The sequence below is a fragment of the Plectropomus leopardus genome, chromosome 17 (genome assembly GCF_026936395.1).
Source record: "Plectropomus leopardus strain MGB_pleo_1.0 chromosome 17, ASM2693639v1, whole genome shotgun sequence".
In the NCBI taxonomy this organism is placed as follows: Eukaryota; Metazoa; Chordata; class Actinopteri; order Perciformes; family Serranidae; genus Plectropomus; species Plectropomus leopardus.
Window position 1 is genome coordinate 32,387,575 of NC_142192.1, and position 25,814 is coordinate 32,413,388.

At 38.3% G+C, this 25,814-nt stretch overlaps 2 protein-coding genes and 2 long non-coding RNA genes across 10 annotated transcripts in view; 3 read left to right on the forward strand and 1 right to left on the reverse strand.

Annotated features, from left to right (window-relative positions):
* The window catches only part of LOC121957675 (collagen alpha-1(XIV) chain-like), a 211,820-nt gene that overhangs the window by 36,484 nt on the left and 149,522 nt on the right, over window positions 1-25,814 (reverse strand). For all 3 annotated transcript variants that reach the window (XM_042506398.2, XM_088090334.1, XM_088090332.1), the window contains exons 35-38: window positions 22,179-22,337; window positions 18,323-18,400; window positions 16,974-17,060; window positions 15,279-15,332 (exon numbers count right to left, since the gene is read on the reverse strand). In XM_042506398.2, coding sequence (XP_042362332.2) covers window positions 15,279-15,332; window positions 16,974-17,060; window positions 18,323-18,400; window positions 22,179-22,337 — 378 coding nt within the window. The remainder of the gene's footprint in view (window positions 1-15,278; window positions 15,333-16,973; window positions 17,061-18,322; window positions 18,401-22,178; window positions 22,338-25,814) is intronic.
* Window positions 5-6,692, forward strand: LOC148186727 (uncharacterized). Of its 5 annotated transcripts, XM_088090337.1 has the most exons (10): window positions 5-698; window positions 897-1,007; window positions 1,356-1,454; window positions 1,562-1,660; window positions 1,937-2,079; window positions 2,484-2,596; window positions 3,398-4,967; window positions 5,253-5,336; window positions 5,450-5,511; window positions 6,519-6,692. In XM_088090337.1, the coding sequence occupies exons 1-7, from the start codon at window positions 548-550 to the stop codon at window positions 3,519-3,521; spliced, it is 840 nt and encodes a 279-aa protein (XP_087946463.1). In that variant the 5' UTR covers window positions 5-547; the 3' UTR covers window positions 3,522-4,967; window positions 5,253-5,336; window positions 5,450-5,511; window positions 6,519-6,692. The 5 variants fall into 5 exon arrangements, with proteins under 5 accessions (XP_087946463.1, XP_087946461.1, XP_087946462.1 ...); XM_088090335.1 differs by having other exon boundaries at window positions 5,253-5,511; XM_088090336.1 differs by lacking the exon at window positions 5,450-5,511.
* On the forward strand, window positions 6,231-7,787 carry LOC121957679 (uncharacterized). The gene is made up of 3 exons (XR_015779465.1): window positions 6,231-6,692; window positions 6,986-7,091; window positions 7,188-7,787. It is a non-coding gene; the product is annotated as an uncharacterized LOC121957679 (long non-coding RNA).
* Window positions 9,594-11,198, forward strand: LOC148186728 (uncharacterized). Its single transcript, XR_015779466.1, has 2 exons — window positions 9,594-9,899; window positions 10,482-11,198. It is a non-coding gene; the product is annotated as an uncharacterized LOC148186728 (long non-coding RNA).

Below are 25,814 nucleotides of genomic sequence, written 5' to 3' on the forward strand. Positions count from 1 at the left end.
GTTGTTTTTGTGGCAGAGCTGATTCTTCATCCTGTCCAGCTGAACTTCAGGTAATTATCACAGACACTGGCTGTGTGTCAGTAAGGACGGCTTTCTATCATCTCTTTTGTCTTGTTTTACTGAAGGATTGAAGGATTGACCTCGCATATAAAACTTGTCATTTTACTTCCTTTACCCACACACTACAAAAATAACTGTCCACTGGCATCACATTTCCTGTGCCAGAGACGTGTGTGCATGCAGATATGGACCAAACCTTATATGGCCTCTATGTCAGAGTCAAGGAAAAAAACTGCTTTACTTTTCAACCTAAAACATATTTCCAAACAATTTATCTGACGGTTTTCATGATTACAATGACTGAAAAACTGAATACTTTCATTTCAGTCAAGTTTAATTAAAGTGGGACTTTTCATCTACCATTAATAAACGTGTTCACGTGTGCATGTGTGTCAGCGGGCTGTCCTGATGTCACTTCCTGTGTTGACGACTGCTCAGCTCAAAGACAAACAGTTAAAGCAGAAAAGGTTCAGTTCAGTCTCTCAACATGTCTGCTGATTCTCCTGCTGCTCCAGATCTGAGCCTGAATGTCAGATACACCAGAAAAGTCCAAGAGAACAGAGAAGAGGAGGAAGAGGAGCAGGTGGAGATCTCAGAGGATGAAGAGCACCAGGCTGATCTCAGGTCACACGAAGCCAGTAAGTCTGAAATAATAAAGCTATAAACAGGACGGTACTGCCAGTTTTTGTGCGGCTCGATGTCAACTAGATAATGAGTGATAATTCAAAACGGATAGAGTGACAACAGCTTAACTAAAAGTCTAAAGTTCAAAAAGGCCAATTTAAACCTCTAACAAGAATAATAAAGCATGCTCTCTGTATATTTTGCCTCTGTAGATCCACACACTCACAACAACCCTGTAGCTGTGAAGAGAAGGTGTTTCAGTGCTGCTACAGTGACTCTGGGAGTGATGTATCTTCTGATATTCGCTGGACTCTACACTCGCTGTGAGGACTGAAGTTTTTAATCCAAGCTTTCATATTTTAGGTCCCTCTCTGTTTCTAGAATGTCTTGGTTGAAAGTCTTTCAATAAAACAGGAAAATGTCCGTGTGTTTTATCAGCACACATGACTTTTGTGATTCGTGGTGTCCTCAGTAGTCAAGAGAATACTCTTAAAAGGAAAGTAAGGGAAAGATAACATCACTTTGTGAACACTTGAAAGCTATAATTCTATACATTTCATACACGCGCACACACACACACACACACACACACACACACACACACACACACACACACACACACACACACACATATATGTATTGTGTTTGTAATTTGTTGCACTTCTCACTAGATATTTCAGTCACTTGGGAAAAAGACGAGCTGCAGACCAGGTACGACCAACTGAGCAACAACTACAGCCAACTCCAAGAACTGATGTCAAGAAAGAACGGTTTGAAAACACCACTAAACACACAATATAACTTCACACTACTTAGTGAGCACAAATATTTTCATATTGTCCCACTTTCATCTATTGCTGTTTCTCTCAAAACATAGCAGTCGACTGCAGTCAGTTACAGAGCAGTTATGAAGCGCTGAGTAGAAATCAGAGTCAGTTACAGGATGAAGTGAAGCAGCTGAGGGACAAAACTGAAGGTGAGAGTCTATAAACTAACAGCAAACTCCTGCATTATACAAACTGACCTCATATAATGTGACTGTCTTATTTTTAATTTCAACTGTTTCATGCTGTTGAATATTTTTGCAATTGTAACATTTTTGTTAGGCTGAGAGAAAATTAAGGTGTTAATAGAGTGAAAAAACTAAAAGGGAAACACGGAGGGCATGACAGAGCTTTAACCAACTAAAGTTTTATCACTTTGACACTGAATGACATTAAATCTATCTTTGAAACACTTGTTTGGCATGAAGGCAAATGGTGTCCTGATGGATGGAGAAGGTTTGGATGCAGCTGTTACTTTAAATCTGATGAGCAGAAAAGTTGGGAGGGAAGCAGAGAAGAGTGTCAGCAGAGAGGAGCAGATCTGGTGGTTATAAACAGCAAAGAGGAACAGGTGAGTGTGCCATGAAAATTGAAGTCTTGAATAAAAATGAGAGAAAAATGAATTAGCAGAAGCAGATGGTCTGATCTTCACCCAGCCATGTTTCTGTAACAAACAATGACAGAAATAATAATTACCAAAGAAACCTTCTGATTAATAGAAAGACCTCTTCATAGATGAAAATCTCAGGGGTAAAGAATGTATTTCTACGTTCACACATTAATAAAGACTATTTTCATTGCTTGGAAAAAAACCTACAACATGTTTACTTTTCTTTTTAAAATGCTTTCTGATAAAATGAAATGTTTTGTACATGCATTTACCATGCTGTTGTGTTCAGTCCTCAGTGTGTGGTGTACAACAGTGGATCCCCGTCTGTTTATTGTGGCTGATTTTTGTCTCTTCTCAACGACTAGAAGTTTGTCATTGAGCTGAATGTGCGCGGAGACTCCTGGATTGGACTATGGGAAATACTGACAGACAGAGAATATATATGGGAGTGGGTGGACGGATCACCGCAGGCACAAACGTGAGACATCTGATTGTTTTTTTGTTCCTGTCACAATTCAACCAAGTTCAACAAGGATCACTGAAACTTAAAGATCTACATGACATTTACTTTGTTAGTTGTGTTCAGGGGAAAAATTAAACTATGAGCAGAAAAGGTACACAAATATTTTGTTTTGAGTTCGGAGGACGAGGATCATAGAAGAAAATTTTATTCTAAACATCAGTACGCACAAACTACCAAACTACTTTAAGGCAAATGTGTATTTCAGTATGTGATGTCAAACTGTGGAATACTTCAGAGAATGATTTAAAGGTTGGTATCAATATCTCTCAGTTACAGAAATGTATAAGGACATAATAATTAGATTTTTTTCTAAGTAGTATTGACTGCTAAGCAACTGATGGACAGACTATCTACTTTTATTTGTTGATTTATTTTATTGAAAGGAGCTGGTAAAATAAGATTTTCTTCTTCCTGCCCCTTTTTTCGATCATGCAATGTAATGTACCAAATAACCTGTGGTTTGATTTGAATTGTCTGCTTCCATGAATGGAACAAAAAAAGTTACTGTTAAGTTTTATGAGTTTGAAAGCAGAAATCAGAAATAACAGAGAAATAGAAATACTGACCAAGGACTTGTTCGTTCATTGGTAGCCTTTACAGATGTCATCAACTTACAAAACTAAATAAACTGTTACTAAAATTAATTTATTGAATATCAGACAAAATAATACTTGAAATTAATTTTAATAGTTGATCTTGAATGATTATATTCACAAGTTTCAGCCGTGAAACTTGACTCTTTTTTACGCTTCACAGGTTCTGGGCACCAGGACTGCCACAGGATGACAACTACAGGCAGGCGGCAACGTGCTGCAACCAACAAGGACAGTGGACACAAAGTGACTATTTTATAGATAAGAGCTGGATCTGTGAGAAATAGATGTTTCGTCTTCTTTGATGAGTATGGGTGGTGTTGGGAACAGCTTAGCCAAATTAGACCAATTTTCATTTTACATTTGTTAAACTGTTTATTCTGTGTTGCATGATAAATAACCTGAATCACATAAATATTGTTCCTCTGCCCTTCACAGTGAAAAATGTGGTTAGAGGTCATCCAGATAAGGAGGCAACATGTGCTCTTACTCTACATTTCTACAGGATTATTAGTTAATATAAAGTTAATCAGTTAATATAAAGATGTCAATGCAAGTTGTCTTTACTTTGGTTCACATGGTTAATGAATATTTTTGTATTCTGCGAGTTAAAGTCTCTCCTTTGCTTTCCTCCATGCACCCAGCTTCAGGGGCTAAACCCAACATTAAGGGTGCGTTCAGAAACACTCTGAGTGCTGGAGCACACTCTGGCACAAACTGGACTGTTTGTGAATTCGGAGCGCTGTTGGTTTGGTTATCCAGAGCATCACACTCTCTGGGCACTCTGTCTGAAGGAGACAGAGCAGCAGAGCACTTGATGTGTGATTAATGTGTGATTAACTGCACCGTTGGCAAATGTAGAAATAGAAGGCTGTTTCTTCAAACAGCTCTCTAATTTTAGCGCAGAGCTTCAGATTAGACGCCGTAAATCTGGATTAAATCCAGGTGCAGTTTAATACCTGTTTGTTAACACCTGACCCCTGACTGCATTCAGTCTTTGTTTTCCTAAACTACAAGCAAATCAGGGTCAGTACAGCTCCAGTCCAGAAGGTGGTGGTAATGCACCTGAAGATGTAACTGCCAAAAAGAGCCACAAGAGAAATGGCTTCTGCATTTTAGGTTTAGTTACAACATTTCAGAAAACTAGTTAATAATGCACTCGTATGCACACCGTAATGCACATCCAAAATAATACATATAACCCAAATTTGGATATCTCATAGAAAAAACTCTTATTCAATGTTTTTTAAAAAGAAATATTCTAAAATTCAAAGTTTTTCCCCCTCAGTCACACCATCAGTAGTTGCACTGATAAAGAATAAAATAACAAAGAGTAAGTGCTCAAAGTGGAGATTAATTTTTTTCTTCAACGGACAATATTAACCATCTACATAAAAGTTACGTTTTCCCTTTAATAGGAATCCCCCCCCCACACACACACTCAGTCAAACTAGATGTGTATATCTGGTTGTGGTTTGTGTTGCTGCTACTACTTCCTTGATACATTTAAAAGCTGCTGAACTCTGTAATTATTACTATCACTTTGTTTTAAGTTGTTTCACCTCGCAGGATGTCTGCACTCATTCATTCTTCACCAGATTTCAGTTTTAATGTGAGATTTAACAGAGGAGACAAAAAGAACGGATCAGAAAAAGAGGAGAGCCAGGTGGAGATGTGCGAGGATAAAGACCTTCTGAAACAGGGTCCTACCGATCGTCTGTCCCATAAAGTCAGTAAGTATAAAATAAAAACCAAATATTGTACAAGATGGTTTTGCATGTTTGGTTAAAGCCTGAGCAATTCATGTTTCATTCATTCAATTCATGTACTTAACAGCTTTTGCATGTTAAAGTGCATTTTCGTTCCATCTGAGTTAAATTTTCATAGTTCTAAATGAACAGATTTGCACAACTGAAGGAAGATCCAGAATTTTAAAAAGACACATAAACATTATTTTTGCGTTTATATTCAACAGTATACCATTTCTGTAGATAAACTTACTTAAATTATTCTTTCAGCTGTCAAAAGAAGACCTTTTGGAGCTACTGCAGTGATTCTGGGAGTGCTGTATCTTTTGATATTGGCTGGGATCTACATGCGCTGTGAGGATTTCATTTTTATTCAGTAACAGGCTGTGTTTTGTCCTCTGACAGTTTGGTAATCTACTGACTTTGTAAAGCTCTTAGCCAGTCTGTGTGATGTCTCGGTTCCCCAGCAAATTGTAGATGGTGCACAGGTGGAAACGCACAGGCAGAGACTGCAAAAACAAAGCTGGAGGTATTTTTGTTAGAAATTGCTTCTTTCACATCTCATCGAGAGTAGACATCTATGAACTGTGTTTGTTTCTTGCACAAAGTCACTCTTTGCCAATTTGTTCAAAAATTTTGTAAAAAAATAAATAAATTACTCTAGGAAGCAATAATAGAATAATGCCCGAAACCATTTAAATAAATCACTTTCCAGCAAGTAGATGCCTTAAAACACGTGTCAGAAATGACTGTTAATGAGGCTAAAGAGGCCTTTGGATGTGGATCTTAATCAGGGTCCAGAACTTCCTTTTCCTCTTCAACTGCAATGCAAACCAGCTAAGTTTCCTACAGCGGAAATAGCATGTTATGGACAGGTGTACATTTTATAGTGCTTCGGCTGGCCGGGATATTCAGCTCTATTTAATCAGACCAGCATATGAAAGAAGAAGAAATGTGGAGAGATGCTGAGTCTGCCCTTCAAGACGATATGGCCGCCAGGGACCCTCCAGATAAAAGCCTGCACAGAGCAAACGCAGACTGGTGGTACCTTTGCTAAAATTTCCTTCCAATGCCAACAGAAACCGAAACGTTCAGCTGCATTGATTTTCAGCGTGTGAACTTTTTGTTGGATGATGTGCTTTACTATGCACAGAAGTTTTTTTCCTCACTTGGTGGGTTGTGTGCCGGAGACTATATGGTTGGACTAATGGGCAAATATACTGATGATTTGCAAGGTATGTCACTTGTTGTTTTACTTTTTGGGGGTAATTCTTGGCATGTTTTTAAGCTTTACCTCCTACCTTATTCATTTATGTTCAAGTTTAACCGAAGGGCGCAAATATAATGGCATTGCAGGTTTTCGACCAGCAATGCCAAACATTTAACTGTGCGTGAACCAAAGTTCACCAGGCAGGATGATGAAAAATGGGTACAACCCCCCCTCCCCAAAAAAATAGGTTTAAATTCTGAACACTGCTATTACTTTACATCTAAATGCTCTAAGCTTTTTTGTTGTTTTGTTTCTGCTCCCACCAGACATTTTAATCACATTGGAAAAACAAAATGTGGTGACAGAAAGAGACCAGCTCAATATGAGTCTGAGCCGGGCGCAAACCAGCATCAACGAGCTACAGACCAGATATGACAACCTGAACAAAAGCTACAGTCAGCTGGAGGATGAAAAATATAGGCTGGAGGGTAAGATGGCAGGTGAGAGTGGTTGTTAAACAGATCTTACTTTTAGTTATTAATTGTTATGACTTTTTGTCCCACGAAAGCAGTAATACCTAAATCTGAAACATCATGACGTACACCTCATATGAATATAAGGAAATATGAATAACGTGCTTCAGAATTGCATCTGATATTGTAGGGAAAAAAACGTCCAGAGATGTGGATAAAAATAAAAAAAATTTAAAGTAACCATAGGAAAAGTTTGTATTTACGTTTTTCATGTTAATATGGGCAAACTTAAAGCTGAATTTCCTTCAATCTCACAAAAGAAAAAGAAGAGCTACAGACCAGATACAACAACCTGAGAAAGATTTACAGACAGTTAGAAGACGACCGAAATCACCTGAAGCGTATGGTGGAGAGTATGGAGAGCAGGTAAGAATGATTGTAGAGCAAACAGCTCATTGAGTGTTGCAAATCTGACACTAACTTTACTTTTTTCTTTACTTTTTCTTTTTATTCCCGATTTAGAGTCTCCTACTCAGGCGACTTGTTTGGGGCCTTCACCCACCTCTCCCCATTTTAGACGGACGTATACGTTTGCTGAGCTGCCATTTTTGTTAACCTTTCTGCAGTGATAAAGTAAAACCTGTCTGTTGATAAACTTACGTACTCTTCTAACTGCAACATATATAAGTAGTCAGTGCGCTTGCAAATAACTTAATATCAGAAAAACAAACTTTAATACAAGTTTAAAAGTTCCTCCAGGATTAATTGTGTGTCATTGTAAATTCAGAATAATGTTGGTTTTGACAGACATAAACTGATATTAATGGCCAGAGAATAACAAGTAAAGCTGGGTGATGAATCAAAACTATTCAAACGTTGGCACTCAATACTGATAATATCTTGGACATATTGAAATGTGATGCAGCTTTATGCTTCTCTCATTTATTCCTTTCATGCAGTGTTAAATATCATCTGAAAGCACCAATAACATCTCAAAATGTTATGACATTATATACTGCAAATGGGGACATTTGGGCCAAAATGGCCAATTATTTGAATTTACTGACGTTGCCTTCCTCTGAGTACAACCAATTTATCTTTATTAAACATTTTCCTGTATAACATGCTCTATAAAGTGGGATTCATTTCTATTGCATTTATATCATTTCAGATGTTTGAGAGCAGTTTTATCAGGTTAATGACACGGCACAGGAAGTAACTAAGTATTTTTGCCACCCAACACCACACTAAATGGTTTTGGTGTCTTTCCATTTCATGACATGCTCTGAGGTAATTTAAGTTGGGCTTTTTTGTGAAAAATAAAAATGGCAGGAATGCAGCAGTAACATGCTGACATGGACAACCGGAAAAAAAAAATAAAGGTCATTATGTGCAGAATAAAAGTGCAACATATAAATCTCAGCTACACTATGTTTTGGCCAACAAAGTAATATCTGTAGAGTAGTGGGCTAGTAGCTATTACCATCAGAAGCTCACAAGCAATGCATCTTGGTACATGTACAACTACGTAAGCACAAGAAAGGTTGTTAAAGCATGCACTAAGGAATTTATTGCTTTTTCACACTAAAAGTGGTGAAATTTCTGATTAATAGGATTTTCAAAACTATAGTTATAATATTCATTTCTAAGTTGGATAACATGCATGCCTCCCCAACACACACACACACACACACACACACACACACACACACACACACACACACACACACACACAGTAATAAATGTGTTTGTTTATCCCCTTGAACCTTGTTGGTCTCATTTTCTGATGATCTCAACTATATCTCCTCACCAAGTTTAAACAAGAGTTAAATGAAGCTGACGCACTCACTGCGTCAAAGCAGCTGACACAAACAGCATTAAATGTTGAACTTCAGCATGATTTTGGACTTACATGTTGAGGTCATTTTTATTGGCTAGCATGTGCTCATTGTTGATGTTTGTGCAATAAGTAAAAACGTAGCCATAGTTCTAATTTCTACAAGTGAAACATCAGTTGTTTGTGACAAGCTGAAGATTTACTGTGAATTCACATCGTGTCAATCAAATAAACAATAAAAATAAAAAACAAATACAAAACATGACATATTATATGTTGGGTGAAAAGGAGGAAATCAGGTGATGCAGCATAAAGAGGGATGTAGTCTATGTAGAAAATGTACGTCGGTGGTGGACAGGCCAAACAAATACAGGACTTAGACCCAGGAACTCTTGGTTTGTGTCCCGTGTCTAACCAAAAGACATTTTTTAAGTTATTCATTGTTACAGAAGTACATAACCTAATTTTACGTTACTGCGTGGTATTATCATGTTCTGCTGTCATTAAACACTATCATTTTAAGCTCTTAACATAATGTGATGAAGATTCAGCTTTCTTAATCAATACAACATTCATAGATGAATTTCATGCTTCAACAGACAACATTAACTTTCTGTTCAGATTGGACATCCACATAAAAGGTGGTAAATGTACCCTGTAATTGGATTTTTAATACAGTGATATCAATGTTAATATCTTAATTATTCCATCGGAATATTATTAAGAGTTGAAATTTAGCAAAATAATTGTAAGATGGACAAACGGCAAAATGACACCCCCCCCCCCACTGTAATAAAAGTGTACATCTGTGGTTGTGGTTTGTCTGCTGCTAATACTTCCTTGATACATGTAAAAGCTGCCGAACTGACAGAGAAACAAACAGTAAACAGTTTCATCACTTAGTTTCAAGTTCTCTCACCTCCCGAGATGTCAAAAGACATTCAAACGCCACAATTGAGTTTGAATGTGAGATTTAGCAGAGTAGACAAAATGAACAGAGCAAAAAATAGGAGCAAAGTTCAGCTCTACGAGGACGAAGACCTTCTGAAACAAAGTTGTACTGATCATCGGTGCCATGAAGCCAGTGAGTACAAAATAATACCTAAATACTGCACAAGGAAAAACTGTTTAATCATTTAACTCTTTTTTTTGAAGTGAATACAACATAATCATTCCCAGTTAACTGAGATGTTAATGTAATTTAGTTTCCCCAAATGAATGATCTATAATTTCAAACGGTCACTTCAAACGTGCTTCACATGTTTTCCTGTACTTTGTCTCTGTGGGACCACTAACTCCAAATGTTCTTTCAGCTGCCAAAAGAAGACATTTCGGAGCTACTGCTGTGATTCTGGGAGTGCTGCATCTTCTGATATTGGCTGGGATCTACACACGCTGTGAGGATTTCATTTTAAGGACATGTCTAACTTTATTTTGTGCTCTCGTAATTCCCCAACCTTGACATACTGTTTGCCAGTCTGAGTGGTGTTTGGGTGCCCCAGCAAACTTTGAATGGTGCACATGTGGGGAGAGAGCAAAAAGAGAAGCAACAAAAACAGAGTTGGAGGGATTTTGTTGGAAATTGGAAATCTCACTGAGAACAGAAATCTCAGAAACAAGTGTTAATGACATAAAGTCACTCTTTCCTGGTTAGTTTGTTAATTTTTGTTACCAGCAGCAAATTAAAAATGTAAATTTAACAGTTTTAATTAAACAATCAAAGCATATCAAAGCAGAAGGGGGTTTCATACTTCATACACTTCTGGCAATAAAACATGCAAAAACAAAAAAATTCCTGATAATGCAGTACGAAGTTGCATATTCTTGTTTTTTTTGAAAAGTTATTCAAACAATTTGAAACATGAAACAATAAAAACGAACAATGAAACGCAGCGAGTAATTTAACACTGCCCTCACTTCATCATCTGCATGACTTAAAGTCCTTAATTAGCTTTTTCTTTTGTTTCTGCTCCCACCAGATATTTTAGCCACCCTGGACAAAAAAACTGTGATGACAGAAAGAGACCAGCTCAATATCAGTCTGAACCAGGCGCAAACCAGAATCATCAACCTGACTGCTGAGACGAGCTACAGACCCGATATGACAACCTGAACAAAAGCTACAGCGGGTCACAGCTTCAGCTACGTTCGTGCATGGAAGATCTGAGGAAGTGGAGACAACATAAGTATCACTTATACAGACCTAGAAATGGCTGACTTTTGATCCTCTTTTCCTCTCATTTTGGAATCGCCTGTTTCGCCTAAAGGCTAAAGGCAACCCTCCTACAGTCTTGTCGACCTTTCTGCATTAAAAATGTCTGTTAGCTGGATGAAGCAGTTCAAGATTCACGTGACGTATGTTTCTCACAGCAGCATAAACTAAATGCTACATTTCAATCACACTGATGATCTGAGGAAGCCGGTGCTCTGCTCACTCTCTTTCTGTCGCACTGCTCACCTGAAGCTGCTGCTGTTCATATAGCATCTCAAAAACTACTAAACTGTGTAACCACTGACTGTACACTTCACTGTACAGTTCACTGTATATACCTTTTTATTAGAAAGCATGGGCTCATTGTTAATGTGCTGTTAATGTAATGTTTTTCATAATTCAGTGTGTCCTGGGCGTCCTGTTTAGTGTTGTTGTGTCATTGCATCAATATTAAAATAAAGAATTATAAATGTGAGCTGAAAAATTCCTCCATGGCTATTTGTGGTTATGGTAAATTTAGTATACAGTATGTCATACACATAGGATGTCTGTTTTGCAGAAAAACAACAAAAAAACAATTGAAATGGAAAGTTAATATTGTAACTACAGCTGGGTGATACATTTCAATATTATTCAAACCATTAGTCATTTGACACTAATATTATTTGGGAATTTGTTGATGTAACAGATTGTTTGATATTATCTAAAAGCAGCAATAACAACTCTATACATGTCATTTTATACTGCAGATGAAAATAGGGACATTTGGGCCAAAAATTGCCCCATATCAGCCCACCTCTAGCAGCAAACAACTTAACTTTAAATAAAGACTTTTGTGTATAAGATACTTCATAAAGTTTTCCTATAGCTTAGTTACAACCGTCACAGTGACTTGAGAGAAGTTTTATCGCGTTCATGACACAGGAAATGTTGTTCCTGCTCATGAAGTCACAAACAGCAGATAAGAAATCATTGATAGTTATCAGAAAAATGATCCCACGCTGAGCAAATTAATTTATCTGCGAACTTTCTCACAGTTTGAGACTTTACATCTAATGTTGGTTTGGCTCTTTGCAGAGTTTTCATTTTGACCACTTTACACTATCATTTATTAAATGCTTTTCTAACAGTAATGTATTTAACTGTATTATTTGATATTAGCAGCTTTAACTTTATTGTACTTTATTTAACTTCACTTAACTGCCATTCATACAATATATTTTTTATTTTAGTAGTTAACATTAGTTTGAAGCGCGTTTAAAAATATTTTGATATATGGTGCATCACAATATAGCCATAAAAGGCCACAATTTGTAAAGCCATATCACCCTGCCCTAGTCAAGTCAAGTCAATTTTATGAATAAAGGCCATCATCACTAAGCACAGTTTGCCTCAGAGGGCTGTACAGCATATGGCATCCTTCTGTCCTTAGACCCTCACATCGAAAAGTCCCCCAAAACACCCCTGAAATGGGAAAAAATGGTAGAAACCTCAGGAAGAGCCACTGAGGAGGGATCCCTCTTCCAGGACGGACAGACGTGCAATAGATGTCGTTAAAAACAAACAAATAGTTACAATAATAACTAAAAGTACAGTAAACAAGACATCTTAATTCTATCTTTGCATTATGAGACTTTCACAAACTTCGGATGTGTTGTTGTCACATCAGGGGTCATGACCCCACAGAGGGTCATGTGCAGTTAAAGAGGTATTTCACTGCCAGAAAGATGGTCTTTACACAAAAATATGCTGTCTATGCAGTATAAAAACACAAAAACTTTGAAATGGGTTCTGACCAGAAAAAGAGAAGAGAAAAAGGGCTGTGGCATTTGCTACTACCAGACTAACTGCTAACGACCAGAGTGCACTGCGTCATATCGGACCAACAACGTCCCCACTGGTGGTAATGCAAGTTAGTTTTGTCGCATCCGAAAATAACACGGTGGCTGCTGCTACCAAAATCTTGTATCATAGTCAAACAGTTAGTTAAAATACGTTTCTGAAAACATCCGAGGTGAGAAAGAGGCAGCTCAGTAACAATATTTATATTTGATCAGCAGCTCATGGTTGTGCTGTTTGATCAGAGGTTTTTCAGCTGTCGTTTCTCACAATCAAGGAAACAGTATTACACCAACTTTCTGATCACAAAGTCTCATATTACGGTCAAACAGTGCACTAAAATATGTCTCTGAAAACACTTCAGGTGAGAAGTAGGCAGATTAAGAGAGAGAATGTTTGCCAAAGAAAAGATGCAAAAATCTGATGACAACAATGTTAAAAAGGTGCTGCACCGTGTTGAGTGTTTCACAAAGTACTTGAAGTCTTCAGCTATTTCAGAAGTGAGCCAAAAGCTGTATTTTTGTGTGTTTGTGTGTGTGTTTACAGGATAGAGAAATAGAAAAGTGCAACAAGACAGACAGCAGGTACCTACCTTTTCTGCTTTTTGAAATAATCCTCTCAGTTTTTGTGTTTTCGTTGTTGTATTTTCAGGAATGTGTCTTTGAATGTGTTGATTTGTTTTATGAAATACTGCGTTTGTGTATTATGCTTTTGGCTCTCTCTGTGTTTATAGGATGTGTAGTGAAGGGAAAAAACTGCAGGAGAAAAGAAAGCGGGTACCTACCTTTTCTGGCCAGTCAAAGTGAAATGACGTGTAATTACATCATCTGTTTGGTTTATCTGTGTTTCCTTTTTTGTGTTTAATTTGAAATACTAGCTTTTAAATTGACATATATTTCTATTTGGTTTGTTGTGTTTTCTGAAATGCTTCTGTGTTTTCTGTTTGTTGTTTTTTTGGAGGCGGGGTGGTAGGGGTATTGTGTTTTATGTTTCTGGTGTTTTTTTTTTATTTTAATTTCTTATTTTTTGAATTGTTGCTGTTTTTCTGCTGTTTTTTGTGATTTCTTTTTCTTTCTGGTGTCTTGTGTTTTCTGAAATGCTTCTGTGTTGGGGGTAAGGGGTGGTAGGGAAATTCTGTTTTATGTTTCTGGTGTGTTTTTCAGTTTTCTTATTTTTGAATTGTTGCTGTTTTTCTGCTGTTTTTTGTGATTTTTGGTGTGATTTTTTTCTTTCTGGTGTCTTGTGTTTTCTGAAATGAGGCTCTGTTTTCTGCATCATGTTTTTGTTGTAATTGTTTAATCTGAAATGTGCTCTTGATATGATTGTTTTTTATATACTGTGTTTTCTTATTAGAAATGTTGCCTTTTTCTGTAGTGTTGGATCAGTTTGTGTTTTTGTTTTGTTTTTTAGGAAATACTGTGTTTTATTTTATTTTTTCAGGTTGTTGTTTTGTGATTAGTTTTGGTTTTCAGTTTTGATGTAATTCTTGTTTTCATTCTTACAACCACTGCAAATCATTTAATAAAGAAAATGTGGCAGAATTAGATTTATGACCAAATTCACTGTTGTCCTTTTACTTTTATGCATATGTGAGTGGACAGATCCTCTGTGTGTGTGTGTGTGTGTGTGTGTGTGTGTGTGTGTGTGTGTGTGTGTGTGTGTGTGTGTGTGTGTGTGTGTGTGTGTGCCTACAGCTGTGCTGCAAGCACTCACAGCATCAGGCAGTGTTACTTGTAAACATATTGGCAAACAATGAAAAACAAATGTTTTTTTTTTAAATGCATATTTCATTTACCAAACAACACACTCAGCGAAACTTACCTGAATAAAAAAAATCAAAAAAGTAAAACTAGATGCTAGTCTGCTCTTATTTTGGGCGAGAGCAGATTTGAAAGGGCTTCTGTAAGAACGATGAAAATGATGGTATGTGTGTGTATTTCAGCTGATGAAAAAAAACAAAAATAACAATCATAATCACAACACAGAAACTTTCTGAGGTTTATGAGAGGGAGAAGAGAAGCAACAAGTCCAAACTGTAAAGTCAGGGTGCTCCGACTGACCAGCCTCCGGAAAAAAACAAAAACAAATAAAACAAGATGAGGTTGACTTACACACGATTAAAAACTGACATGAACATTTGACACAGAACAAAAAAAAAAATTCTGACAAAATTAAAACTCTTTTCCTCAGGAAAAAAAAATCTAACGTGGTTTGTTGTGCCCATTAAGCATTTATTCTAAAATGTTATTTATTTTACTCCACAGAAATCTTTCGACGAGTTGTAAAGCTCTAAGCTCTTCAAACCAAGCGGAGGCTGCTGTGGTTTAAGTTGAATCGCAGAAAGAGCTGAATATGTCGCTCGCGTTCTCTGTCACTTCACGACACTCCCTCCTCTGCTAAATGTCACACATAACATAAAATGTTGTGAAGTGAATATAAGCTACACGATAAACAGAAAGCTTCAAACAGGTCAGTGGTTTGTATTGGCCGTTAATGCTTTCAGTGATCAGTGGTGGGCACAAAAACCCGACCGGAGCACCCTGAGTGAAAAACAGTTTGGTGGCAATAACTTTATCTGAAACCAGATAAAAGACAGATCCGAGTGAACTTCCTGTACTGTCCACTTCCTGTTCACAACGTCACCCTTTCTCAGAACAGGCACGACAAAGAAATGAAATAGAGTAAAAGCTGACAGTCATGACTTGGTCTCAGTTTTAACACTCACCACTGGGCCTGGCTCTCCTCGATCCCCTCTGGCTCCTCTGATTCCCGGGCCTCCCTGTTCCCAACACAAACAGCAGAGATGATCAGAGACCGTTAACACGTTCAGATTCACGGTGTCTCAGCGCTGCGTGTGCACCAGCTGAGATACAAGAATTATCAGTTTTAATCTGCCAAAATTAAAAAAGTGACAAAAAACACTAGTGAATGAATTTAAGCAACTCAAACTGCACATGAAGCATGTTTTGATGTTTGGTGTCTCCATCCACCCGCGTGGCTGCAGGCGTCAGTGTGTTTCAGCATGTGGACACTCGGACTGACTGCCTTCTTCACGTTCTGTTTTAATTGCCTGAATTTCACATGTTGTTTTTTGCGTGAGGCTTCCTTGCTCCTCTTGATATCCTGTTCAGAAGTTGATGTTTTGCTTTCTGCTGTTTTAGTTTTCAGTGTTTAATTGTTGCTTTGGAGGGGATTCAGTGGCCTCTAGCACTGAGGGGTGCAGACTGCAACCAGCTGACATTTCTCCTGGTCAGAATTCCTTCAGTGATTTTTGTTTGGAAGGTTTTTTTCCCCCAAAACAAACAGACCAGCTGATCTAAACTGGTAAAAACACTGAATTAAAGCAGATTCATGTCAAAAATCAAGTGTTTTGTCAACACTGTCATTTCTGGTTTGCTTTGTCCGTTCTTCTAGACGAGGAGCCGCTGCTTTTCGATATAAACGTCTCACTCTCAGGTAACGAAATCACGATTCTCATCTTCAGGTATTAATATCACCTTATACAATAAAGATCTTTTCTATTCTATTCAAACCTAAGTCACCTCATTTGTGCAACGTTCAGACGCCTCTCACAAACCTTTGACACTTAAATAAACTGGTTTGATTTTGTTCTTTGAAAACATGAGCAACTTGGCAAAAAATGTCATGCAAATTGAAAGACTGAATAAACAGAAAAAACCACATTTTAAAAAATTGCTAGGGAACCCCCCCACCCCCCCAAAAAATACAAATAATTATCATAATTACATATCTTAAATTATGTTTCAGAATTATTATCATTTTAATTTCCTTGTTTATTTTTATTTTTCTATTTTGTTGTTGTTTTATATTTAACTTTTCTTTTTGCTATTGTTTGGGTAACTTTTCACTAATTTGTTGCTAATTTTTGGGTTTATTTCTTTTTAAGCTGATCATTGCCTTCTTCCTGTGTTTTCGGAAAGAAACCAAGGCAAATAGCTGAGGTCTTTAAAGGGTTAAAAGCCAAGGTAACTTTAGCCTGAGGGACAACAGCTGACAATCAGCCTTTTGGCTAACACTGTCATATTTACAGTTTTGCTGATTAATGTCCTCGAGACTAAATGAAAAATGAAATAAAAATAGAGTCAGTGCTGAAGTGGCAGCACAAAAGCCTAAAACTAAATAAAGTGGCACATTACTTCTTTAAGCAAAAAAGTGACTTTATGTATCACACAGCTTAAAAAAATCAAAGTGTCTCATGAGCAAAAGGGTCCTAAAAGACCTTTTTAATGAGCAGCAGATGTTTAGAAATAAGTAATATATGAAAATGTGTCAAAAAAAAAAAGTGTCACTGCAGTGTCATGAAGTAAACGTAGTATCACTGTAAGATCTACTGCGTTAACCAGGACTCATGAAGTGATAATAAATGTAAAAGTGCTTGATGTCTGTGTGTGAGGCTCACTGGTGGTCCCGCGGGGCCGGGGGGGCCTTTACTGTCCTGGGTGCAGGTGCAGGCTTTGGGCATGGCGGGGCAGTCTACCTCCTTCCTCTGGATGATCACAGCATGATGGGGATGACACAAAAACAAAAATAAAATTAAAAATATGTATATATGGTAATGACATGATAAATGATGAAATGATCATAAATGGCAAAAGCAAAGCAGAAAGGTGGATGTGTGGCTGTTAAAGGAAAATCTCTGATGTCATGGCGTTAAACACTATTTTTAGATAACACTGCTTCCTGAAACAGGAAATGTCAGTGATGCAATTATTGGTTTTGGCTGAAAGGTTATCGTTAAACTTTTCATGTGAAAACTTTACCTAAATTCGGCTCATTTTCACTAAAAAGACGACATACTCCATCACAGCACTGCCAGGTTTACGAAAACTCTTTCAAAGACGACAAACATGATGTAAAAGTACTTGTTGAATGGAACCTTTTTGCACACAGGACAGTGGAGACGAGTGTATTTCTGGCTTTAGGGACGTTTGGTCAGTTTTTATCCAGCTTTGTATCAAAACAATGTGAGTACTAAGTGTAGGTGAACTGTGGTGAACTTCCCTCCATCTAACCCGTACCGAAACATCCCCCCTTCTCAAGCGCAGAGCTTATATTTACGTAGTTTTTTATGACCTAATCTAGTTTTCTGACCTCCAAGTTTCCTGCCTTTGTTTCTACGTACAGCTCCATATCAAAGCCTGTTAAAGAAGTAAATCTATATAAAAAGTGATATTTTTCTAAGAGTTCTTCCTACATGCGAGATTACTTTACTACAAGTCGGATTTGCTTAGTGGCCTGATCAGCGATCATTTTCTTTGTCACTACATTGTATTTTTATGATCAGCAGGAGTCATTTCCTCAGTCTGTGCTGACATCAGGTTAGAGGCAGAATCACATGACACAAAATCTGCTGCATATTCGTTAAAACATCCGTGGTAAAACAAAACGAGAGTTAAAAACGATGATCTGTGGTTCGACTCTTCAATAAAGTGAAACGCAGCTTGAGTGAACTACAGTACACGAGCACTGAGACACTGAGGACGACACAGAGACAAAATCGTCCTCCAAAGGGAGACATGCTGGATCATTTTAAATGACGTTTAAAACGAACTGAATGAGATTTTATTTTCTTGTTTCCTTTAAAATGTATTTCAAATTCATCCGTTTGTGTTGAAACCAAAACTGTTAAAATGTCTGTTTCATAGCAATGATCCATTCATTCCTTTAAACAGATCTTTATTGTTAAAATCTATTTTGTGCGCAAAGAACAGACAGAGGAGTAAACAATGAAGTGAACTTTGACCTCACCAGACCAGGAAGTTCGCAGCACTTGTCTCTGCTGGCCCACGACGTGCTGCAGACGATGTCAAAGATCTGAAGCTGGAACTGCACGTCAGAGAGAGACACAAAACTTCAATACGCAAACCACCAAAATAAATATAAATACAACATCCCGCAGGACACAAAAAAACAGTGAAATGAAAATGTAATGCCCTCAGTGTTCGTGTTTTTTCCTGTGGTATCGAAGACGGTGTTGGAAAACTTTGTTTTTCAGGGTTTTGTAGCAGCATAACAAATTCCAGCATCATGACAACACGGCTGCACAATTCTGCACATTTGACTCGTAAACTATGACGACTGGTTATTTTAGTGTTACATACAGACACAAAACAAAGAAAAATCTCTCCGAACTGACTCAGAGAGTTCATGTCCCAAAGCCAACATCTGTAATTTCCTGACTGAATAAAGTAAAATGTCGCGTCATCACTGTAGATGCATCCCGAAACGTTCAGATTCACAGCAGCAGGAAAGAAAGCAGAAGTCACTTTACTACAATCAACGTCTAAATTATGAGAAAGAAAAAATCTGAAAGGGACTCTAATTTGCAAAAGACTTTACTGATTCATTTTTAATGCTTTTCAGTTTGTAAATACTAACTTTGTTTTTGTAATTTGTGCATTTCTGTCATTTTTTTATTACTGCTTGGACTAAAGAGTTTCTTGTTTCGCCCTTTTCTTTTTATCTGTGATTATCAGAATTGATTTGGGGAGGTATCGCCACAAGCCATTTGTGGCTTGTAAACTTTAAATAAAGACTTTAAAAACAAAACAGAGATAAACTTAATAATCAGATATAAAATAAACATACATTTATATTTATAGATATATTTCCATACATTTGTTGATGCAATCGGTTTCCTAGATTTTTTTTTAAGTAAAATCAACTTTTTCAGATTTTGGAGTGTAGAAATCTCTTGGATGTCCCAAGGTTATTTTAGTTCAAATAAGGCTTTAATTCATAATCCTGTCTTGAATGCACGCAGAAAAGAAAACATTGCGCTGCTTTACAGCTTTTCTTTGAAGCTTTTTGCAGATTTCTGTGTTTCCAGTTTGTCTAATTAGGCGTGGTGAATTCTAAGGTACAAAATTAGAGTATTAGTCAGAGTCTCCGGATGACTCAGGGGGTTAAAACCCAGTGGGAGATCAGAAGACACATCTCGTTTTATAGAAAGATTCAAAGAACAAAAGCAGAGAGAAGAAGACGCTCATCTGCCTCTAAATTTGTGGCTGCTTGTTTCTGGTTCAAGAACCGTGTTGCACTGTGAGGCTGTTAATGTGCATACAGAGCGTACAGTCAATCAAAGAAAGACTTAGCAGCTTAGTTAACGACCTCTTAAAGGCTCAGAGCAGCAGTTTGATTTCTTTTGTAAAAAACAAAAAAACAGCCTGGCTGCTGGTGACTAACACAGCTGTGGCCTGAGGGGGAATATTTTAAAAATGACACTGTTGGAGATTTTTTGACACGTGAGTGGACTTTTTCAGCTTCAGAGCAGAGTCACTGTCAAGGATTTTCTCTTCAAAGGGGGATCAAACCAATCAGACACATGGTCCGCCTCGCTGCTATTTCTGCAGGAGAGCAGCTGGAAATTGATTTGTTTGCAGTCATAAAACTGCATGAGGAAACGGCTCGGCTTTGATGAAAAAAATTAAACACAGATGAAACCGCTGCAACAGCATGAGATCAAATACTGCGAGTTATAATTCATTCAGTTACTAATTTTGCAGAGAGAAAAATCAGTGTGATCTAGTCAATCAGAGGGAGGGTGTTTTATCTGATATCAGTTCAAGGATCTTATTTTTGGCACGCTCAGCTGATGAAGTCTTCACAAGCGGACACACGATGGTGCTGTTGATAGGCTTCCTTCCTCCCTGGCAGCTGTTGGTTTACATTCAGTTCACTTTACTATGAAAATCCACCTGCAGTGACTTGAAACTGGCGTGACACAAGAACATTAAGCTGCTTTTAATTTTTTCCCTCATATCTAAACGCAACCCAAATTGTCAGAGAAAATGTGGAAACTGTACGTTTCTGCAAACCACAGATGAGTCACATTGGTATGTTATTACGCAGCAGATACATTCAAACTAAACATCATATTTTGGCTTAAAGTACTGTATAAATTTGTATGATTATGCATCTTCCACAAGAAGTATGTATCTTTTAACACACACCTATATATGGCAAAGTGTCTACGAGTGATGCTGAAGCACAGATACCTGAGCTGGACCAGTGCCAGCAAATTTAGCAACACAAATACTGCACATGCCTCATTCCTCAAAAGAAGTCCTGTACCGGACATGTTAGTAACTGATACCTACCATCTACGTCACAGCATTGTAGAAATACTACAACCATCTATGTCACAGCGTTGTAGAAATACTACAACCATCTACGTCACAGCATTGTATGAATACTACCACCTTTCCATGTGATCTGTGTCAGTTAGTCCACTTTTAGTCTTGTCTCTGTCTGGGCTGACCCGAGCAGTTGCTGCACTCATCTTCATTTATAGTTCGTCTTGGTTCGTTCTTTGTATTTGTCTTTGTTTATGTCGTCTTTGTTTATTTGTACTCCTATTCATTGTAATTTTAATCAAAATTGTATACTTATATTCTTACTCGTAGTAAATGTTTCCTGATTGAAGCTTCAACTAGTGTTCCCGTCCCTCAGACGTCATCTCAGAAAATCATCCTATCAAGTACCCTGTTTTTGGGCATTTTCCAGGCGGCACCGTCACCATCAGGTGGGTAGAGAACGTGAGCTTCATGGATGAGGGAGAGAGGGGATCCCGACCCCCAAATTATGAGGGTGTCAGGTGAGAGAGCCACCGTGTGCCACCGAGCTTCAGTGTTAGGTGAGAGAGAGCCCGGTGCGCCTCTGACTGCTCGACAGCTTTGTGACACTTCACAGTTTGTAAAGTTCAAAAAACCAAAAAAACCCAAAAAGCAACGAGAGTAATCAGTGAAAGGATAAGTGCACTCATTACTCCGACTGTTAAATTCACCTGCTCTGCGCTGCGGGACAGACCTCCACTCAGGCTGAGCTGCGGGGGAAACTTATCGGCGCTGCTCACACCGACACAGAAACGGCTCGACTCCATTAATAAACCCGTTAATCACTGTTGGGTAAAATGACCATGCCTGTCGCTGTGTGTGTCACAGGCGCAGCAGCAGGATCACAATGAAATGTCATTTGTCCTCTGCAAAAAAAAAAAAAAGAATATCCAAATGCCTAAATTGAAACTCGAAAACCTACCCGCTGAACCCGCTTAGCCGAATAAATAGGTTCAGCCCTACTGCAAACGCAGTGATATTTTTGTTAAAAACAATGCCAGGTTCTTTGGGGGGATATAAAGCTGCTGGTAAAACAGACAACTTGTTAGATCGCCGGTGGTTTTGTGGTTTGGTGGTCTGAAATGTCGGTCTGCAGCTTGGCAGGAATCTCGCCTACTTGTCATCCAGCGTCCCCGCCAGCTCCTGATGACAGAGTCAGCTCGTGCTACGTCACTCTGGAAACACCGATGTGATATTTATGAAATGTGCAAGTGTAACAGGGTTCGCAGAAACGTACAATGACGTTTTCTTCTTGTGACTGGGCTGTTAAATATTTGTTCTCCTTAGTGGTTCCTTCAAAGACCAACATCAATATTCAGGAAATTCTAAGCGGTCGAACGCAGAGAGCAAAAACATGAACAACGTGAAGACGATCGTGTAAGTTTGGTTGTTTCTCCGCAGCAGTTTTCATAAAAGCCCGTCTCACAGTTACATTAACACGTGAACATGTGTATGAAGTTGATGCTCGTGCGTGTGCGTGTCGTCCTCACCGGTGCAGAGTTGTCCTTGTTCCCTCGGGAGCGGACCATCCGGCCCAGAACTTCCAGTCCGTCGATGGTGATGTTTCCCGCAGCGTTGATGGTTTTCTCAGCCACCATCTTGCAGTCGATCACCACTTTGGCGCTCGTCTTGCTGATTGCGATGTGAAGCTGTGAGAAAGAGAAAACATCCAATTATTCAATTGTGTTTAAATTTGTTTTTAGTGCTGAACACCAACAAAATAAAATGTCTTTATTAATCATCAGAGTTTGACGGTTAATCATTTTGATGTTTCAGGCAGGTTGAATAATTACTGAATTAATTATTATTGAATAATAATGAACTGAATTAATTACTATTGAATAATACTTTTCTTGATTTCCGGCCATTTGCCTGCCTGCTCAGGTCAGGTGCAGCCATGTTTTACAGTTTATGGACTCCAGATGTCCCTGAGGAGGATCAGTGTGTCCTCTCTCCTGTATTCTGGACGCTGCAGTAGAACAGCGCCCTCTTCCTGTGAGCTGCTGTAACGTTACAGAGCGAGTCGATCAAGCAGAAGCTCAGACCGGAGGCTCGAATCAAAGCATGATCTGTAATCCCTGAGCAGGTGCACGTTACAACTACAAAGACTCAGATAAACAACAAGACATACGGAGAAGGACACGGCAAAGGTGAGGGTAAAAAAACAAATAAATAAACAAAAAAACAACAACGTTAAGGAGCATAAAAGCACAACTGACAAAACTGAACTAACTTTGGCATAATGTTTTAAATGGAGTTGCAATGATAAGCTGACTAACAGATGAGTTGACTGTCAGAAAAATAATGATAATTTTGATGACTGATTCATTGTTTACATCATTTTTCATGCAAAATTGCAAAAATGTTTTCAGCCTCTGAAATTTTAATGATATTAAAATGAATATGCTTGGGTTTTTTGACTGACAAAACAAGACATTTAAAGACTTAAAGACAAGTTGGACTTTGAAAAAATGGAACTGGCATTTTTCACTTTTTTTTGACATTTTAAAGACCAAATGATATGACAGTGAAAACAGTCATTAGTTGTAGCCATAGTCTAAGTTTACAGAAAAACTCTGATTAAACCTTTTCTGGTAAAAATGTGTAATAGTTGATGAAAGAAGTGCGTTAATAAAAACAAACCTTACACAAGGTTCCCAAGTATTTTCCTGAAAACAAATCAGATTTAAACTTTTTGACAATATACTATCTGACAATATATTATGATTGTATAATATATTATTTATTATCCGACAACATACTGTCAGATACGTGGCATACATGAAAGGAGAGGCAGAATACGGGGAGACTTTTTAAGGCTCCACATGACTGAAGGGAACGCTGCTTATAATCCGGTACATAGGCACAAACACAAACGCAACACACACACGCCCACACACACAAACTGCAAAGGTTTTATCTTGATTTAATGAAAAACCAACAATATACAACATGTTGAGTCAGTCTGTGGCTCATTCAGGATAAAAAATGATTTTATTTACGGTATTAAATTTTACAAGCTTGTGTTCTTTATAAATGGCTTCACATTTTTATGACAGAGCACATTTATAGCTCCGCAATCCGCAGCAGAGCTGGAACTGGGACAAAAATCGTGAGCGCACGTGGATACGAAACTAAAATTACCTCCCTGAGCGACACTGCTATTTATAATTACAGGAAGCTCTGTCACCGTCACGGACAGTGGAGTGCTGAACGGTGAGGCGGATGAAACGCCGCCTGTCTGTGCTGAGTGGTTCCTCATCATCATTAACCCTCCTCTCCTGTAACGGCAACAGAGCTGCGAGCTGCTGCTGTCAGTGACTCACGTCTGAACCCTTTTAACCTCCCTCCGTCAGCACGCCTTCGCCTGACAGCAGAGACGAGTTTGTAAAAGTTATTCTCTTGTTTGTTTCCTGCCGTATTTACTGAAAGTGAGAAAAATGAAAACGCTCTGGGAGCTTTCTGTCTTTTTCGGGAATATCTTGGATTGTCTCTGCATGTTTCTCATTTTTCTCATCTTTTTATTGTTTTTTTTAAATCTCCTTTTTCTATAGAGAACAAGCATAACTCTGTTTTCTCTGATTATGAGTATTGATGATCATATTTGGCTGTTTTGGTGCCCCCTGCAGCGCTGGTTTCCTAACACATGATGGGCGTGCCTGTCGAGGCTGCGCCGAGTATTCAGTGAGGCGGCAGGACAGGATTCGTGTTCAGTGTGTGTTTGGTCGGTTGTTGAGTTGAAGTTCACTGCTGCTGTGAAACTTATTGTAAATGTCAAAGTGATTTTCCAGCAGAGGAACAAACTCGTTCACACTGACTGTTTCTGAGTGAATTCACTCGTTTAAAAGGTGAACAGCAGCAGCCTTTATGTCACTGTAGATTGTGGATTGTGACACACTTCAGATGTAGAGATTGACAAACAATGCAGTCTAAAAAATGAACCTATCGATGATCCGCCAGAGCCTCAGCTGCAATATTTTTGTAGAAAAGTATTTAACAGAATTAAAAGCAGGTTCAAACTTTACAGAATTCTTGTCAAAATCTGATTTTTTTCAAAGATATCCTAGAAACAACCCAAAATCCTAGAAATGTCTAAAATTCTAGAAACGTCCTGAATTTCTGGAGTTATCCTGAAACCTGAGAAAGGCCCTAAAATTCTAGATATGTGATACAATCCGATAAATGTCCTAAAATCCTGGCCTCATTTTGCAAAAGTGGCCCCCACACAGAGAGTGAGGGGATCATCCCTGCAGAACACAAACATGTTCACAGTTTTCGAGCTCTGAGTGACATGATTGACAGTTGCGTCAGAGACTCAAAAGCTGCAGTGAATTTTAGCAAAAAGAGGCAAAGAGAGAACAAAGAGGAGTGACATGATTTTTTTCTTTTTACTGATGATGAGTCTCATTGACTTCTTTCAGAATATTGTGAGAGTTTCAGCAAATATTACAAAAAGTTATTTTCATAAAGTTTAACTGTGGCTTTAAAGACTTCTTTGTATTCACTGATGTTTGCAGTTCTAGAGTAAAAATATCTGTAACTTTGGAGGCTGAAATAAATGTAGTCACGGTGGCTTATTCTATATCAGGAAAGACAGCTGTAAAGCTGTAATCACAAAGTGTGCTACTGTATCTACTGCGCGTGTGTGTGTGTGAGCGTAAACACAGATTTACAGGCATCGCAGAGTTCCCTCCGACCTGCATTAGCGTCGCAGAGCGGTGATATAAATCCTGTTTGAGAGTGTGAAGTGTGAAGCATCACTGCTCCATCAGTCTGAAAACCTCGCTAAAGGAAATTTCTACACTCTTGTCACATTTCCAAGACGTCAGCTTTTCAGGAAATAAAAAACTACGACAGCCAGAAACATTCAGAGTTTATCTGCTAAGTGTGAAAAGCGCTACAACACTAAGGAAAGCTCAACTTTTGTGACCCATGGGGGGGAGAGGGCTTTTTATCTTCGAAAGTTACTAAAGTTCTCCAAAGTTCAGAGACAACTATCAAATTAACGACGTCCTCTGATCTGCACTCACGTATAGAAAAGTCACACAGACTCGTCAGGTGGGACCTGAAAGTACTGTACTGGTCCTCCAGGATTATAACAGCCACTGTGTATGCAGTGACACGCA